A 17,569-nucleotide genomic window follows, 5' to 3' on the forward strand; every position below is an offset into this window, starting at 1 on the left:
TATTCTATTCCCCAAGGCAACTGTATTGAGATAGGAAAGGAAAATGAAATGACCAAGGAGATATTGAGGAGGCGGGAGAGCTGCATCATGTTTCTCGGCTTGTCGCGAAGGCATTTCCATCCCCGTCTTGAGTCTCTCGACTTTCAGGCTCCTGTCGCTCTCGATTCCCTGAGCTCCTTCCTTGTCAAATGCTACTGTTGATACGCAATAACGATCAACACAGCTTCCATGACGGAGAAGGGAGTTACAAGTTCGATATATGACTCCTCGGTTGTTGACTAGGATAGTCAACAACGCTCTATCTGGCCAACACCGCCCTGCCTAGCCGAAGTTGTTCACTTCCCTCTACCGACTTTATCTGTTTTGAATCGCTTTAAACTTGACGTTGAGAGATTCCGGCTTCACGAACCAGAAGTTCTTTGCCTGCCATTCTTCTCCAGGAGTCATCAGGGTTATCTGCTTGATATCAGACACTCTCTTCTTGGGAGTTACGCATTGACGTACCTCGTATGATCGCAATACTTGCGGCACCAGCTTTGATATCTCGAGCAGGGAGATGTTCTTCCCTAGGCAGGTACGAGACCCAGATCCGAACTAAAGCCACGTAGAAAGTCAGTTACCTGTTCAATGAGGATGAGATTGATTGAATGACTCTTGCGTCCATTACCGTGAGCGTAGCTCTCTCCATTGCTTTTAATTGCTGAGCATCGGCCTCTAACCAACGCTCAGGATTCCAAACTTCAGCGTCTTGTCCAAACACATCTTTGTTTCGATGTAGCACCCATGCATTGACCCCGACGATTGTGCCACCCCGGAATCGGTGCCCACCGAGGGACACCCCGCCCTCTGGCACCACTCTTTCCAATGGCATGCCAACAGCGGGATGCAGCCGAAGAGCCTCCTTGATACAAGCTTGGAGGTATGGCATGTTCTGTGCCTCTCTCCAGCTTACCGCTGTGCTAGAGGCTAATTTTGTCGACCCTATCTCCCTCAGTAGGGCTTCCAAGCTGCGTGGATTTGAAAGCAAGTGATAGAACACGGCGGTCAGGGTAATGCCCGTGGTATCGGAGCCGGCGCCGACGTTGTTGACCGACCAACTTAGAACACTTCTGTGATACGGTCAGATTGTAAGGGACCTTGTGAGACCTGGAGCATGATGCATTACCGGAAATGAGCCTCCTTTGTGTCCTGACCACTATCTGCGTTCAAGAATCGTGACAGAAAGTCATGGTGTTGTTGCGTGTCCGACGAATGTAAGCGTTTTCCAATTGCTTGGGCTGTAAACGCAACCATTGGGTCCGAGACTTCTCGTTTCGGTAGTAGAGGGTTCCGTCTCAAGAACCTGTCTAACCAAGGTATCTGACCGACCTGCGCAGACTTTGGGTTAGGGCTTCCCTGGCAATAAAGATGACCCTGAGCCACTTACCGGTGCTCCATAGGTGAAATGATGGTGTATGCCTTGGCAAATATCCCCAATATCACGCCCCTGCTCCAGGAAGCCAAACCGTTCTGAAAAGGTGATCTCCCCCATCACGTCGAAGGCGTACCACTGAAGCCATTGTGCTAAGTTGCATGTTTGTCCGGTCGAGGCGAATCTGTTTCCGATTACCTCGATCAGGATGGCCGTCGTGGAATCGACCAGCGGCTCATACGAGACCAGTGTCGACATGGCATAGGCGTGGGCGATCGGCTTCCTCTGTGCTCTGTGCCAGTCATCGCTCTGCGTGGCGAACATGCTTTGCATCAGCTGCCCATTTACCACCGGGTCGAGCGCCGTGTAGAAGTCTGACTTGCGGAAGCCTTTTGCGATTCCGTAGATGATTGGCAACGCGTCAGGGTCGCTGACTGAGACAAAGTTGGGTCCCAGGCGAAGGTAATTGCCGTGCTTTTGGTGGAGTTTGATCGTTTTCCAGTGGCTTTGGCCTCCAAGAACCATGGCAAGCCGGTAGAAGTTGGATACAGAAGCCAGGAATGGTCCGGGAATGGATCTGAGGTCGCGTCGGAATATCCGCCGTGCAAGCCATGTGACGGTAAGCAGCAATATAACAATCAACACGAGGTCTCGAGGCTTCCCATATTTGCCCGAGGAGACAAACTGGACGACGCTATGTCGGTTTAGTGCTCCCATCACCGTGGTTATTTCTTCCTCAGTGGACTTGTACATGGAGATCATCGTGTACGAGGCTAACCGTGTACCTCTTACGTCTATTGCAGGAAACCTCCTCCTTATCACAATGTGGATGTTACACAGCCTCGGAGAACAATCGTGCCAAAGGCACTCAGTGTTTTTTTCAATACTGCCTGCCGCGCCCCCACGATCTGAAATCGATGCCATCTGTCCCGCAATATTCGAGCAGCTTCTTCAAATTACCGGACGCTACCTTCAGACCACTCCGAATTCCGGAGGATCCTAGGATCAGCGCATTGAAGCCAGTGACCCCGTGTGCGAGGCAGATACGCCGATTTCTCCGCACCGAGCCTTCAAAACATCCGTCGGCGTATTCCTATGTGTAATGGAGCTAGGGGACAGAACTTCGACGGCTTTATCAAGTTGCGGAGGATGGGGTGGTAGTTTCTACATTGCCGCTGCTACCATTGACCTGAGCGTCGGGGTTGATACTGGCACTACCTGGCAGAGAGGCCTCCTCCGTTGGTAACCCATAGACCTTCTCAGCATATCCTCGGAGGACAACATCCTATGAACATAAAGTGAGACAAGAACTCATCTTCAATATTGAGTCAACAAAGCCGAGATATATACGCCACGCTGTACCAACAACAAGCATCAATGGGCTCTGACAGGATCGAAGGGAAAGTAATGTAATTAACCTTCTCCCAGGCTTTGAGAACAAAATATCTCACAGCATTCCAGTATCGTCACAGGGGCGGGCGCGGGAATAGGCCTCGCACTAACGAAGCAGTTACTGGCGCGGGATACAGTCTCTCTCGTTGTTGGCGTGGATATCAAAACGTCGGAGCTCGAAACGCTCGCGATTTCACATGCCCAACGCCTTTCCGTGGTGCAGGGAGATGTTGCGCGTCGATCTACGAACACGGGCGCCGTCAACGCCGCAATCCAACAGAGGGGCAAGCTTGACTGCATCATCTTGAACGCAGCCATATTGCGTCCGGTCGGCCCCATTGCTGATACACCTGTCCAAGAGTGGAAGAGCCTTTTCGATGTGAATTTCTTCGGGTTGGTCCATGCTGTGAGTGATCCTGATAGCCGGTAGCCTACACACTAGGAGCAACCGAGTAATCTGACTCATGGCGGTATTTTCAGATCCAGCTCTCATTGCCGTATCTGCGTCGATCAAACGGCCAGATCCTCATGACCTCGTCGGGGGTCTCACTCCAGCCATATCATGCTTGGGCTGCATATGCTTGCTCTAAAGCAGCCATGAACTGTCTCTGCGCCAGCCTGGCAAAAGAAGAGCCGCAAGTGAAGTCCCTGTGTCTAACGCCAGGTATTGTGAACTCAGGGATGCAGGCGGAGGTACGGGAGGAGCGTAAGTTTAGTCGATGTCGGAAAAAGGTGCCCAGGCCACTCACACATCGTCCAGACAAGTTTCATATGCCCGCAGAACAGTATAACTGGTTGACAGATCTTCACGCCAATGGAGAGCTACTCCCCCCAGAGGCCCCGGCGAGTACATTCGCGAGTCTGGCACTCTCTGAGATCCCGAAGGATCTCAACGGTCAAGTCATCGCATGGGATGATCATAGGATAGTCGCTGGGAGCAACGGTAGCCTCTCAAAATGAGACCCCTAATTGGTTCACTTCCTTCCATAGGTCATCCCAAGTATAAACACAGGGGAATAATTGGTGAGGGAAATAGCTCTTAAGGCCACATGTACCTTCATAGGGCTGTATCACGGTCACGGCCCCTTAATGAGAGAACCACCTTCTCCAGATTACGTGCTATACCCCAGACTTTTTGACGTTTCAGCAATGCTGCTGTTTGATCAAGGATATCCTGCCTGCTCGTCGGGGTACAGAGAGAGCGAACACCGAAGATGCTGATACACTGATTTCCACCATTCTTCACCCAGTGGAGATGTCTTCTGGAAATACTGTTGTCTCCCGGGTCGAGCTGGTCAATCTGTAAGGGAATGCTTTGGCTCGACAGGGTACTTGAAGGTAGCAACGGGGCAACGCATGAGAGGACCACCCCTGCATGGAAGATCAAGTAGGACTCCAACGGCATGGAGTTTGGGAAGTTCCTGATCAAACCCAAGATTTGCGCACTGTGGTAGGCGACTTCTCGTGTTCTTTGCGAGTCTTCGGAGCCCCATCGCTTCATGCGAACAGCCGCATTCTCGGCTTCCAGCCCGTGACGAAGGTAGGGGTAAAGCCAATTCATGAGGTCGCCCGCGCCGTAAATGTGAGCAACGTGGATCAAACGCATTCGATGCACCAGTCGATCTATCTCGGTCTTGGTATGGCTCCTCGATGCGGCCACGATGGACACGGACATGGAATCTAGTGCCTGTAGGAGATCAGCCCGACCGTCGTCGAAAGGGGCGGGCATTATCAGATCATTTAACGGCGACGACCGGTTCTCTTTCAGCGACCACAGCATTCTGACCAACGTCAGAACAACAAGAAACCGGTGCCCTTCATCAGTAATCCTTTCGACAGCGTTAGGCGTCCCGTCGAAGAGCGTTCTGATCAGAGGCCGCAAGGGCAAGCTCGTGTGATATGTCCTTGTTGGGCGAAGGGCCGACCAGGCCTGTGCAGTCTCAGCAGCCCACTCTTCCGCTGAGGCAGGGAGGTTGAGGTTGATGTCTCCAATGCTCAAGAATGGTCTGTTATTCAGCAAATACGCTACCGAAGCATCATACATGTATAGGACCCAGCCCAGACGCCGCAGTTTCTCGGCCTCGATCCACTCACGCCACATCTCTTCCAGTGTCTGGTCCATCTGGATCGGCGCCGGTGCTTCGAAGCGAAACAGACCCATACATCTCGCTTGATGGAGCAATGTACTCCGGCATGACTCGCTCAGCTCAAAAAGCCGCTCGCTGCCCGTGCAGTAGCCGTGTGTGCCCTGCAGGAGCTGAGCCGTGAGATAAGGTCCGGTGCGAACAAATCGGCGGTCCTGTTCGGCGACGAAAATCAGCAGCCTCCGGACCAGCTCTGAAAGGACAATAGAGAAAGCTTTGGCGCCTTGAAGGTCAGAGTAGCAAGCCCCGACACTGACCACTGCCAAGGTTAGCACCAGGTCTCTACCGGGATCAAAGGTCGGTTGGTGTACAAGGTCGAGCGTCGGATGGAAGTAAGCAAAATACAAGTCGATGCAATGATCCAGTTTCTCCTTGCTGGGGAAATGGTCAAGGTTCAGGGTTTGAATCGAGTTGTGTTCGAACGGGAGCATGAGGCATTTTCGAAGAGCATGCCATGTGCGATCACAGACTGGTGTTACTGAGAAGAACCTGGCGAAGGTACGGAAATCTTGGTTGTCGTTGCCCAGCGCGGGCAATGCCATATGGCTTTGCGTCGGCCTGGGTGTGTCCAGTGGCCATGGATCTCCGGGGTCTCCCATCTCTTGAGGCTGCGGAGTGAGAAGACCACCTAGTGCCACAGCGGAGCTGGCATCATGCCCGTTCACGTCCTCATGATCGTTATCTCCTGCATCAGAATGTCTGGCTGACAGCATCGCCGCTGAGGCAGCTGATACGGGCAGATTCAATTGGCCCTCGGGGCACTCTTGGAAACCGAAGAGGTCTGCTGGACTGAGCATGTCTTCACCACTGACATCTTTGAGTATCCAGTCCAGGTTCGAGTTGAAGTCCATATCATCAAAGGTGGAATACAGGTTCTGGGGAGGTCCATCGGGGGCGATGTTGGGCACAGTACCGGATGCCACGCAATGATACCGAGTCGTGTTATGAGGGTCCGGGTGGGCAACAGAACTCTCAGTTGCGAGTAGCTGACTGTCGCTCACAGACGAGACCAAGTCGTTCCCCGAAGCATGCCCTAGATCATGAGAGGCGTCTGAGAGTTGATCGTAGGTCACAGGACTTCCACCTCTTGTTGGTGAGGTTGTCGTCTTGTCTTGATTCTGACTTGAGTCACTATAGATGCAAGTCAAGCCCCGACGGGCGCACGATGCACATGAGGGCCGTTCGCCATTGCATCGAGTCTTAGACTGAGAGCAGGATAGACAGGCTTTCCTCCTTGGCTTTGGTTGTGGGCGATGCTTGTCATGAACGCGCATGTGCCTTGCAAGCGTGTCTTTGCGATCAAAAGGACGAGAACAAATCGAGCAGTGATACCTGGCGTCTCGCCAGGTTGCTTCCTCCGTGAAATGCATTCTTGCAGCGACCGAGTCGAGTCACAATCGTGTAGAATAGACTCGGGAGAGTGATACGATGCCCCAGTCTTTGAAAAGTGATATATTTCAAAGCTCAACCCGTACAGTTACAAGATACGATGCCTCGAAAGAACACAAAGACTTCTCATCCGCCTTGGGAAAGAATGTTGCGGGGTCATACGTGGCGGAATAGCCGCATATCCTCGCCAAATGCCAGTGGACACTACCCCACGAATACGGAGTACCCCGGAGATGGGAGTCTTTCTCGTCTTGTCCTCCCAGGCCTGGCGGGAAAGCCATTTGCTTACTCCGTACACACTCGTTGACAAAGAAACTCCCTAATTTGCTTGCGACTGCATAAAAAGTATCTGGGTGCCTCTGATTTGTAAGACTTCGCGTGGTGCTGGGGCTAGTGAGGCTTTGGTGGGTAGCGGGTAGGACACTACGGAGTTGACTGTGGTCTACCCGAACTCCGACAAAGACTGCAATTTCGGGACACAGTTGATACCGTGTTGCCCGATTCCATAGCAGCACAATTGCTCGGTCGCCACCAGAACAGGCTGCATGGTGGTACTTCTGCTGGGCTAGGACCTGTTCCAGGGTGTGGCGAAATACTCAGCATGAGACTTTATGATACTTCTTCTCTGGCGGCAGACTGTCCTTCAACTTGTAGCCGGTCTTGAATTAGTAACCAAATGGCGGGCAAACAGACAATGGAAGGCAAGGTGGCCATTGTAAGTGGTAGCGCCAGAGGAATTGGGGCAGCGACATGTGTTGAGCTGGCGTCGAGGTAAAGTTAGCGACATGTGGTGTTTCAATCACTTACTGATTCCTGGATATAGGGGAGCACTCGTCATCGTGAACTATCCGTGGCCTTCCCAGAAAGATGATGCTGACAAGGTACTCGAAGACATAAGATTAAGCGGAGGCACAGCTGCGGATGAGTGTCGAGCAATTGAGGCAGATATGTCTACTCTGGATGGGCCCCAACACCTCGTTGATGAAGCTGTCCGGTTGGTGGGTAGGCCGATAGATATATTGGTAAACAATGCAGGGATAGCCATCATGCGGCCTCTCGCAGACATTACCTTGGATCAGTGGAATATGCAGGTCGACCTCAACATCAGAGGAATGCTTCTGCTTACGCAAGCTGTGCTGTCTCATCTCGCGCCAAACAGCCATATAGTCAACTTGAGCAGTGTTGGTGCCCGCCAGGGCTTTCCAGGGTCGACAGTATATAGTGGTACGAAATCCATGATCGAATCTTTCACCAGATGCTGGGCTTTGTAAGTTACAAAGCTGTCTATAGCTCGTCAATATTGTCACATTGTCGCTAACGTTGGCAGGGAGTTGGGCCCTAAGTATCATTGCACAGTCAATGCAGTCGAACCTGGCCCTACCAATACCGCCGGTTTCACTCAATCTGGCCCAGAATTCCTGGAGAATGTCCAGCCTCTCCTCGACGCCACACCCATGGGGCCACGCATGGCCGAGCCGTCCGAAATAGCCTATGCAATTGCATTCCTTTGCGAGGATAAGAGCAGCTGGATCACGGGTGCTTGTCTTCCAGTGAATGGAGGATTTTCAATGCCATGAAGAACACATATGGAAAGCTCCAATATCATGCTTCCACTTCCCTGGGACTTTCAAGCCTTAATTTCCTATAGCTTTTGCGGGATCATCGTCTTGTAAAAATATGACGGTTTCCCGGTTCAATGTCCTCTACTAGGATGTCAATATCATAAGGCTAGGCACAACTGACTATTTGAGCATTTGAGGCCCGAAAGAGACAGACTCAGTTCTGCTAAATCAATGCAATTAGACCTATCCTGGAGAATCCTTAGCTCTTACTCGACAATATTTGGTCCTTATCATCGAAATGGCGAGGACAGATAGCTGAGAAGACACTTGGAGTCAGAGAAGTGACTCTATCGGGCGCCTGCTGACTGATTTTGTCTCCTGCTTAACATATGTTTCGCCCTTGGAATAATCCTGCCTCGAGTATGATGCTTCATGGTCCAACTAGAAAAGGAACACCTTGAGCCTGGCATCTCGTTGGCGCAATCTCTTCCCGAACATGTAGATGATCACAACGGACGCATCAATGACGAATACCAACGCAGCCAGGATACAAAAGACAGCGACCAGCCCGTCCGCCTGGAGCCAGGGAACGACTGCGAAGCCAACAGCGAATGACACCAAGTTTTTGAATCCGTTGAAGGTCTGTAGACGAATTAGTGAATCGTATATGTTTGGTCGGTGCTGATTCCACTTACCACGAGGCAATCAAACAGAACCGGAGTATAGCTGTCCATCAGATATGGTTGGATGATTGACCCTATTCCAGTCAGTGCCACCCCGACGAGGCCAACGCCAATCACCGGAACAATCCAGTGAATTCCATGCTGCAAGCCGATTCCAAACATCAAGAGCCCGGCCGGCACAAGAAGAGCAGGAAACACGGTCACAGGGAGCCGCATTTCAGGTTCAAAGACACCCTGATTGCGTCTTGTGGACCACTGGCTCAACTTGTCGTTCAAGAAGCCGCAGAAGACCGAGCCAAATGCATTTCCAATACACGAGCTCAAGTATACAAGTCCCTGCTGACCGATGGAAAAGTTGTAAGGCGGAGCTCCAAAGTAGATTGGTATCATGGTTATCAGGACCACCACACTAAAGAGTCATGATGGTCAGCAATATGCCAAGTTTTGTAAGAAGATTCAAAACTTACCATGTTACATGAATCGAGAATGAGAAGACGGACCACACAACACTAGGGTAACACCATGTCGCCCAGGGCCGCAAGAATGAACCTATCACATTCACATCCCTCCGGACTGGAGACCAGGGCTTCAGCTCCTGGAGAAAAGTCCTTTTAGCGGCTTTTGGGACCCGGGTTTCGACCATCTCGGTCGTCGTTTCGTCTTCGACCTTAGTGACAGGATCCGCAGGGGATGGGCGTTGAGCCACAAATTTCGTCTCTCCGTTTCCATCGATGCCAACCGAGTCAAGCGCCTCGTGTAAATCTCGCTTGTACTGTGTTTCCGGCACAAAGAAGAAGATCAAGATCAGGTCTATCCCCGCCATGATGCTGGTGAGCCAATGGAACCAGCGCCAGCCTTTTGCTTGGATGAGGTAGCCACAGATCACAGGCGCCAGGGAGCTACCCCAGCTGAGCCATATAGTCTGGACTCCGGCCTGAGTGCCTCTCTCGTGCAGATAGAAGAGATCATGCATGGTATCTACGCTTAGGGGCTCGCTTGTGCCACCTATGTCCGAGTCAGTTCAAGACTTGTGGTTCACACCTCATACCCGACCTTCCGGACAGACTTACTTGCCCACGACGCAAAGAATCTTGCTAGCAGGAGGGAGGTGTATGACTTTGCCACTGCGGCCCATACATTGCACAAGAAGAAGAAAATGCTGATAAGCAACCAAATGGGGCGTTTCCCGTAGCGGGTCGAAAAGGGTGCAACTGTGTAACATCCCATAAACTCTCCCAGCAGACAAGCCGATATCAGCCATGTCACTTGGGTGAGGGTGATGTTGAATTCCGCTATAACCTGCCCGAAGCCCGGAGCTAATCCTGTGATGCAGAAATTGCACAGGCCGGACAGCCACAGTACAGACCAGAACGCCGTGACACGTTTTGCAAATGGCCAGTTCTGAGAGTATTGTGTAAGTATCGGATGAATATGGTAAGAAGATGATGCCTACCAGTGGATCATTGGGGTCGTTTAGACTTGGTTGAGGCACCAGAACAATCGATGTTCCCTTTTTATGCTGCAAGGCTGTCCCCCCTGATTCCATAAGTCAGCACCAAATGCCCAAAGGAGTTGAGAAATATCACCTGAAATCAGCTGAACCGTGCCGTGGCTGTGTTCGATCTCGTGGAGAGCAAGACGCTTCATCTTTAACACAAAGAGGCTCTTGTGTGTACACCTGTCCTGGGGTTCGATGGGTTCCAAGGGCTGTAGAGTGGGATGACCGGTGGAGGATTTTGATTGAATTTCGTCTCCGTCTATGTATCTACAGGTATTAAATGGGTCCGGGGTACGTGAGATGAGTCTCCACAAATCTCCGCAAGAGTTCGAGAACACACCAACTTGCAGTAGTTCTATGAGGGCATTCCTTGTTATGTCACTGGGCCGGACCGCGGAGACACTCACGGGCCGGCAGCTGAAGGGGCAAATTAATCACCTGTGCAATGAAACATGCACCCAGGCATACCGAAGAAGTCCGAAAGAGTTGGATCCTGTTGAGTAGTGGCTGGTAAGAGTCCAAGGCCACAATTTCGAACACCATTGTCCCGGGGACGAGGTGGCATCGGGGTGCGGAGTTTACCACATTCGCCTTCCTCTTCTCGCGCCAGCATGGGATGAGTATCGACATTAGCTCACGTAGCTGCGAGTAGATATCAGATGACTCTCGAGAGACCTAGGCCAACATCAAGGCGTCACCCGGTTTATCTGACTTCTTCGCATCGGCACTGCCAGTGGTGGTGGTGGCACATACTTGTCCAGCAGGTCCGCCTACCGTCTTTCTGACCCCGACTGTTGCCGCGAGAAAGATGACTTCCGGTCCAAACATGGACAACTGACCTTGTTGCCGCAAGTCATGCATTGACTCAAGTTGACAAGAATTCCAATTTTGGGACGCTGTTTCCAGGGAAGATAACAAAGAGCGAAGTCGAGGTTCAACATTCTGCGAGTTACAGGACGCCACGACTTTTAGAGAAGAACAGCTTTCAATATGATCGCTAGTATTTCCGAACCAAGTTCGGCAGGGACTCCACCAACTCTTACACCCCAGCCAGTTAAGACTTTCGACAAAGGTATAGTTGGCGGTGATGAATATGGAGCGTTCACCGGATTCGAGAGAGACGGCAAAGGGCACACTGGGTTCGGGCCTGCAAGCTCAGTACCCTTGGAACGTCGCAAAAAAGTCATAATCGTGGGAGCAGGTATCAATGGAATCCAACAAGCGACCATTCTGCTTAAGGATGGATATGTCAAGCATGGTGACATACAGATCATGGACGCTCTGGACAGTTACGGCGGCGTCTGGCAGAAGAACAAGTATCCAGGATGTGCATGCGATGTCCCTGCCATGATCTATACCACCTCATATCACATCAACAAAAGTTAGTTATGATTCCACTTCCGTCGGGGCACTATATCTGGGTCGTGGATGCTAACACGGTGCAGATTGGACACATTTCTACGCGGAACGAGCAGAGATTGAAGAATACTACACCAACTTCGCGCTCCAGTATGGCCTTGATAAATGCACGCAATTCCAAAGCTTCGTCAGGTCTTGTGCATGGGACGACGACCTGATGGTATGGCATGTGGCTGTGTCTAATAAAAGGACAGGCGAAACTGAACATTGGATCGCCGACTTTGTCTGTCAGTGCGTTGGGAGCCTTGACCGGCCAAAATGGGGCAACACGCCAGGCAGAGAGAACTTCAAAGGCATTTCGTGGCATACTGCCCATTGGAGGCACGACTGCGACTTGACGGGCAAGAAAGTAGCTATCATCGGCTGTGGACCAAGCGCTGCACAGATTCTTCCTGAGATCATTGACAAGCCCGAGCATCTCACGGTTTACATGCGGACACCGCCGGTGTGCATTGCCAGAGGTGATTATGCCTACTCAAGGTACGTCTGACCGATCTCCCAACTTCTTAAACGAATGCTAAGTGTCGAACAGGCTCTTCCGGTGGGCAGTCAAATGGATACCCTTGTTTGCGTGGCTTGTCAGGACGTACATGAACTTGGAGATGATGCGAGACTGTCGTCCGATGGCCACCGACGGCGACCCTATGAACGATAAGATGACCCAGGAAGCGATCAGGTACATGGAGTCCCAGATTTCCGACCCAGAACTCCGCGAAAAGGTCCGACCTCATTCAAAGTGTAAGTGATACGCAATGTTTCTTCTCCTCATTTATCCAAGTACTAAACTTTCCAAGTCTTCTGCAAACGACCATTGCACTTGGATGGCTTTTACGCCGCCCTGGCAAGAAAGAACTGTACAGTTCTCAGAGAAGACCTGGTCCGATACACTGAGAAGGGTGTATTGTCCAAGGACAAGTCGAGCGGAAAGGAGACCGAGCGTGAATACGACATCATCATTTTCGGCACGGGCTTCAACGTGTCCCAATTTCTGGAGCACGAGAAGGTGATAGGAATCAACGGGCTGGATCTCCAAGTCAAGTGGAAAGACCATCCCGAAGCACTCTACGGGTTGGCCACCAGCCAGTTCCCGAACATGTTCTATTGTTTCGGTCCGAACTCAGCACACGTCTGGTCATCTCAGCAGGATAACTGGGAGCGGCAAGCTCGTTTCGCTGCGAAGGTTGTCAGAGAATCGGTCCTGAGGGCGAGAAAAGGAGTGAAGCTGGCAATCCATCCTCGGCGGGATTTTGAGAGGGAATACAATGCCGAAGTCCAGCGGAGGCAGACTGGGACTTTTGTCTGGGCCCGCCCGGACTGCGTCACCTACTATAAGAATGACGCCGGCTGGAATACCTTTACAATGCCGTGGACATGGTGGCAGTTCAGACGCATGCTGAGAAAGATTCAGTGGGACCAGTGGGATGTCATTGAGAAACCTATCGAGAAGGTGCAAATCGGCATGATATAGCTGTGCAATGTTGTAGCCCAATTTCATCTTAAGAGAAATATAAGTGGGATTCATGGCTGAATAAAGTAAAGTATGCACTATCTGAAGCTGAACACAACAGATTCTGTACTCGAGGTAAATTATACTCACCGGTAACCGGCGATGTTCGAGATACATAAAGCCTAGAGATTGTCCTCTTATTGCGCTATTCAATCTGAAGCAAACTTAATAAAATGTTCAAGTGTCCTCTGGAATGCCCTCTGGTATTGAGCACGAACACTCGCGTCCTCAGTATCAGGCCGAGCGGCGAACCCATGCCCCATGTGAGGAAAGCTTTCCATCTTAAAGGGCACACCGGGTTTCATTCCGCTGCGTGCCCAGCGACGGAGGTCTTCGGGTAGTGAAGCAGGGACCATGTCGTCCTTCTCTGCGAGTCCGATGTAGAGAGGTGCCCGAATGCCATTCATGTCCTCGGCTTCCACGAAGCTGGGGTGAAAGCAAGCCGCTGCTTTCAGCACATTCTTGCTCAGTCTCAGCACATGCTTGCCCCCAAAGCAATATCCTACGCCCACAATTGCGGTATCAGGGTGCTGGCTTGAAATTCGGCTGGTCAGTCCCTCGAGAAGAGAAGAAACTTTCGTGTGATTATGACGTCGAAGCCAGGCTGGGAAGTCAAGATCCCTCAAGATTTGCTTTTCTTCTTCAGGCCATGGTTGCTCATTGATTGATAGAGAGGGATCTTGCTTGAGGAACTGGATGGGCAGCGGGTCGCCTGGTCATGTATGAGATTGGTACGGCACAGACTGGAGAAGGATAGAATGGGAGCTGACTTTCGAAATAGTCGGGGATGATCACTCGCCATCCTTCCTTCGCAAAGTTATCTGCGAGAATCAGATTGTGCTTCGCCAGGCCGAATCCGTCAGGCAGCAGTAGCAGAATTCCTTTGCTGGCGTACGAGTCCGGTTGGCTCTCGCTGATATAGCTGCTAACACCACCTATAGTGGAATATTGGCCTAGAGGGACGTAAGAATCTGTGGACGAACAACTATTAGTTACTATAAAATTCAACAGAGATGCGTAGAAGCCGCTGACACGCCTGGGTCAACGGAAGACGCACCTGGGGCAGCCTTTCCCGCTTGGCAACAGTTCGACATATCGGACGTGAGTTTTGTCTGGAGAGGGCTGTCGCTCCAGGAGATGCAAACGGGAGTCCTGTTCGTGTTTCATACTACAGGCACACAAATCTTCGGCGAGGCTGGCAACTACGTCGGCCTGGTGGACGTTGACCCCAGCGGATGTCCTCCGGAGCGAATTGTGGTTATTTTTCCTCCGACAGCCGTGTGAAATGAGTGTGATACCAGAGTTCCGCACGACAATCACCGGTCACAAACCGGCTACCACGTCCATTGGACTCGGGAGGTACATGGTGAGTGGTGAGATACATGTAGCACGATAGAGAGAATGCGACTTCGATGATGGTGAGCTAACAATTCGTCCTCATCTAGCTTGACCTTCAGTAGAAGACTTCCACTTCAGCCAGACTGACGCCGAGATCAGTGGTCTCACAAAGTCCTGCGAGTCCAGATGAATGTTCTGGAATGCCTGAAGCAAATCAAGATTCGTCCTCTATTCTAAGCTACTTTTCCCTGGCTGGATTGGCTCGAAGTTTTCGTTTCCTTTCCTCTCCCATTGAGACAGATGATATCCTGGCGGACAAGGCCCAACAAGCCAGTCGGTCCTCATTGGTTCAGCATCTAGAGTATTTCCGCAGGGTTGGAACTTCAATGCCAACTTGACAAGGTCCAGGTCGCCCAGTCCCCACATACTTCCATCGACCTTCTGGTAGTATTCATGTTTGATGGCTTTGTCAAACCCCCTGTCGGCAATAAACCCTCTGATCACGTTTTGATTCCTCCCGTGACTGACAATCTCGTCGTAGTGACGTATTTTGCCAATCAAGTCTCTGTTACGCGCCTTGAGTGCCGCCTGTTGCTCTTCCGTATACTTGCCATATGACTGCATTTGCATATTGGAAACGACAAGTGAGCATTGGACCACGTATGACCCTCCTTGCCGGCTTCGAAGGTATAGTCCGTGTAACACGCCGGCGGCACCGGCGTGGCCCGTTAGATAGTCGGCATTGGGGCCAGGGAAGATGTGCGGTTCATCATATCCATGGAAACGGCCAATGTCTAGGCCGATGCCGCAAACCTGGACGTTAGGGTTAGCAGGAGCAAGCAACACGGAGGAAGGTTCTGACTAACGGTATCAGCAATCTGTGCCCAGCCGGGTCTCGTGGTCCAAGGGCCTTTCCAGCCGTAGCAATTTTCCTGGCAATAAACTAGGCCTCTGTCTCGGCTCGCTACCAGGCCCAGGACGGCATCGCGACCGAATCCGAGGTGTTCCATGACAGCAGGACGATAGCCGTCGATGAAGACATCAGCCTCTTCAATCAGCTCGAGCAGTTTCTTCCTCCCCTCGAAGGACTTGAGGTCTATGTCGACGCTAGTCTTGCCGATACAGCCGTCAATGAGTGTGATGGGAAGTTCAGTGTTCTTTGAGCACGACACCCGGATCACTGTTGCGCCCAAGGCTGCGCAGACTCGGCCAATGGTGGGTGCGGCAATAGCGCGTGAGAGATCCAGTACTTTGATTCCAGAAAGCGGCCGACGATCGGCTGGGTCAAAATGAACGCCGTCCCAGGACACTACAGGTTGAGTATAGTGCTGCTGCGCGATCAGATTGTAGTAAGGTTCGTCCTTGATCGCTCTGCCCTGTCCCAAGTTAGCGGGTAGGCACTAACAGAGTGTTTCGTCAGCATTACCTGAGGGGTACTTTCGAACTCGTCCTTCTCAAGACACAAAGTGCCGGGGGTTCGATACACGTTGTTACTCCAGTTGTCCAGGACTTGAGAGTGGATATCTCCGACCACGTTGCTGTACATTTCGATTATTTCTGGCCATGTTAGGTTCTTCTCGTTGTGTTGTGGAAGATTGAGCATCTCCAGCAGAGGCGTGGGATTCATGTTGCCGTGGAGAGAATACCAGCGACCGTCTTTCGACATATAGATGTTCGTTGCCAGTTGCCGGTAAAGTTCCCGGGTCATACCGTGATCCCATCGTTGGACTGCAGCCATCATTTTCGGACTGCCGGACAACCATTCTCCCTCATGGCGAATAAAAAGGGCACCAAGCCCATTGAGTAAAGCCTGGGCGACATCAATTTGACATTCTTGCTCAATGCCATACCGGTCTTTAGAGATGGCAAGGGCCAAAAGGCCAATATAGCCAAGCAACCCAGCTTGAGATTCTGCTGCTTTGAACGGAACAGGGAAGAAAGCGTCTGATTCATCACCAGTAAATTGAATCTTATCTTCCAATCTTTTCACTTCTTCTGGAAGGTTAAGGCGAGGGTCCGAGACAATAGTCTCGTATATTCTTCGTGCTTCTGATTGAATGGTGTAAGGAACTTCGTCCCACGGTTTGTGCTCCGCAATCATAGTTCTTAGTGAAGGCGTATGCTGTACCCTCAGAAGCAAGGAAGGCTGACTGACGAGATCTTTGCATATTAAATCGACGTTGCATTGATGACTCTGCGTTCGAACCATTATCGATGTGTTGTCAGTACCACGCCCGTTGAAGATAGAAGCAAATCGGAGCACGTGCGTCGTTGCGAGAATCCACCTTACGGAGGCGGATTCAGCTGTGGTTCATCTCGGCCCGAGTCACACAACACCCACCCCGTCGCTTTGTTGACAGTATATTCACTGGTTTCGGGACTAGGTAACCTAGGCATGATTCGCAAGGCGGTTGCCCGAGCAGCATGGGCGTCATCCCTGCCTGGAAAGAAAGAAACCACTCATCAGATTACCTCCGGTTCCCGAATTCATATTTGTCCAAATTTGCAGTACAGTGGGACAGAGTCCACAGCTTTCATGGGTGTTTTCCGAAAATCTGGACGGACACCCATGGTTGGTTATATGCAAAGAGATGTCGACTCGAGCGTATAGTTGTGTTGATCAGAACAGCTGAGTGGTTCGCCTCAGGCAGAACGTTCCGAGAAACCATGGGAAGGATCTGCATCAACCGGCTTTTTCCCACCCAGTTTCCTCCTGAAACACATCGTGATGGTACCAAAAATGGACCCTGTTAGCCATAGCAGCATGTTGGCGATATTGAACCCAGCTGCGGCTTCGATCTGTGCGGATCGGTTGTCGAAATACCGCCCCCGAAATGCCGCAATTACGCCTGTCCAGGCAAAAGTGAGAACCCATTGCCAGAACAAGACGAAAAGGAGCCACAGCCGGCTAGGAAAGGGGAAGAGAATGTCGATCGCAAACAACATTGCCGTTATCATAGACAAAGACCCAATGACGATGGCGAAGACCTGTGAGCATCGTTGTGTCAGAGACATTCACACGTCAAATTTTCATGCCAGGAAACCCACTGAAGCACCTATATTTGTGGGACCATCCGCCACATCGGAGGCATTAAGGGCAATAGCGATCAGTGCAAACGTGAATTGGAGGACAACTTGCGCAAGGTGGACAATGCGGCTCGTTGGGGCGTCTTTCCAGGGAAGTCGGATGCTGATCATGTTGTGCTAGCACAATGACATTCAGATG

At 51.4% G+C, this 17,569-nt stretch overlaps 8 protein-coding genes across 8 annotated transcripts; 3 read left to right on the top strand and 5 right to left on the bottom strand.

The window, feature by feature from the left end:
• Positions 1 to 354: 354 nt before the first annotated feature.
• On the bottom strand, positions 355 to 2,173 carry AYL99_09651 (hypothetical protein; the record flags this gene model as incomplete). The annotated part of the gene is made up of 5 exons (XM_018841158.1): positions 355 to 456; positions 505 to 594; positions 668 to 1,109; positions 1,166 to 1,368; positions 1,427 to 2,173. The coding sequence occupies 5 exons, from the start codon at positions 2,171 to 2,173 to the stop codon at positions 355 to 357; spliced, it is 1,584 nt and encodes a 527-aa protein (XP_018689839.1).
• A 615-nt stretch (positions 2,174 to 2,788) lies between these two features.
• Positions 2,789 to 3,763, top strand: AYL99_09652 (hypothetical protein; the record flags this gene model as incomplete). The annotated part of the gene is made up of 4 exons (XM_018841159.1): positions 2,789 to 2,820; positions 2,873 to 3,209; positions 3,284 to 3,509; positions 3,564 to 3,763. 4 exons carry the CDS (start codon positions 2,789 to 2,791, stop codon positions 3,761 to 3,763), a joined length of 795 nt encoding a protein of 264 aa, XP_018689840.1.
• A 97-nt stretch (positions 3,764 to 3,860) lies between these two features.
• On the bottom strand, positions 3,861 to 6,136 carry AYL99_09653 (hypothetical protein; the record flags this gene model as incomplete). Its single annotated transcript, XM_018841160.1, has 2 exons — positions 3,861 to 6,065; positions 6,119 to 6,136. 2 exons carry the CDS (start codon positions 6,134 to 6,136, stop codon positions 3,861 to 3,863), a joined length of 2,223 nt encoding a protein of 740 aa, XP_018689841.1.
• Positions 6,137 to 7,382: 1,246 nt separating this feature from the next.
• On the top strand, positions 7,383 to 7,913 carry AYL99_09654 (hypothetical protein; the record flags this gene model as incomplete). Its single annotated transcript, XM_018841161.1, has 2 exons — positions 7,383 to 7,603; positions 7,664 to 7,913. The coding sequence occupies 2 exons, from the start codon at positions 7,383 to 7,385 to the stop codon at positions 7,911 to 7,913; spliced, it is 471 nt and encodes a 156-aa protein (XP_018689842.1).
• Positions 7,914 to 8,339: 426 nt separating this feature from the next.
• AYL99_09655 (putative MFS-type transporter) lies at positions 8,340 to 10,228 on the bottom strand (the record flags this gene model as incomplete). Its single annotated transcript, XM_018841162.1, has 6 exons — positions 8,340 to 8,540; positions 8,594 to 8,990; positions 9,049 to 9,586; positions 9,652 to 9,982; positions 10,035 to 10,117; positions 10,168 to 10,228. The coding sequence occupies 6 exons, from the start codon at positions 10,226 to 10,228 to the stop codon at positions 8,340 to 8,342; spliced, it is 1,611 nt and encodes a 536-aa protein (XP_018689843.1).
• An 841-nt stretch (positions 10,229 to 11,069) lies between these two features.
• AYL99_09656 (hypothetical protein) lies at positions 11,070 to 12,966 on the top strand (the record flags this gene model as incomplete). The annotated part of the gene is made up of 5 exons (XM_018841163.1): positions 11,070 to 11,460; positions 11,525 to 11,658; positions 11,731 to 11,978; positions 12,031 to 12,236; positions 12,293 to 12,966. 5 exons carry the CDS (start codon positions 11,070 to 11,072, stop codon positions 12,964 to 12,966), a joined length of 1,653 nt encoding a protein of 550 aa, XP_018689844.1.
• A 188-nt stretch (positions 12,967 to 13,154) lies between these two features.
• Positions 13,155 to 16,444, bottom strand: AYL99_09657 (hypothetical protein; the record flags this gene model as incomplete). The annotated part of the gene is made up of 5 exons (XM_018841164.1): positions 13,155 to 13,717; positions 13,776 to 13,958; positions 14,772 to 15,156; positions 15,210 to 15,719; positions 15,770 to 16,444. 5 exons carry the CDS (start codon positions 16,442 to 16,444, stop codon positions 13,155 to 13,157), a joined length of 2,316 nt encoding a protein of 771 aa, XP_018689845.1.
• A 542-nt stretch (positions 16,445 to 16,986) lies between these two features.
• AYL99_09658 (hypothetical protein) lies at positions 16,987 to 17,541 on the bottom strand (the record flags this gene model as incomplete). Its single annotated transcript, XM_018841165.1, has 2 exons — positions 16,987 to 17,331; positions 17,392 to 17,541. 2 exons carry the CDS (start codon positions 17,539 to 17,541, stop codon positions 16,987 to 16,989), a joined length of 495 nt encoding a protein of 164 aa, XP_018689846.1.
• Between the last annotated feature and the right edge of the window lie 28 nt (positions 17,542 to 17,569).

The sequence above is a fragment of the Fonsecaea erecta genome (genome assembly GCF_001651985.1).
Source record: "Fonsecaea erecta strain CBS 125763 chromosome Unknown Scaff9, whole genome shotgun sequence".
Lineage (NCBI taxonomy): Eukaryota > Fungi > Ascomycota > Eurotiomycetes > Chaetothyriales > Herpotrichiellaceae > Fonsecaea > Fonsecaea erecta.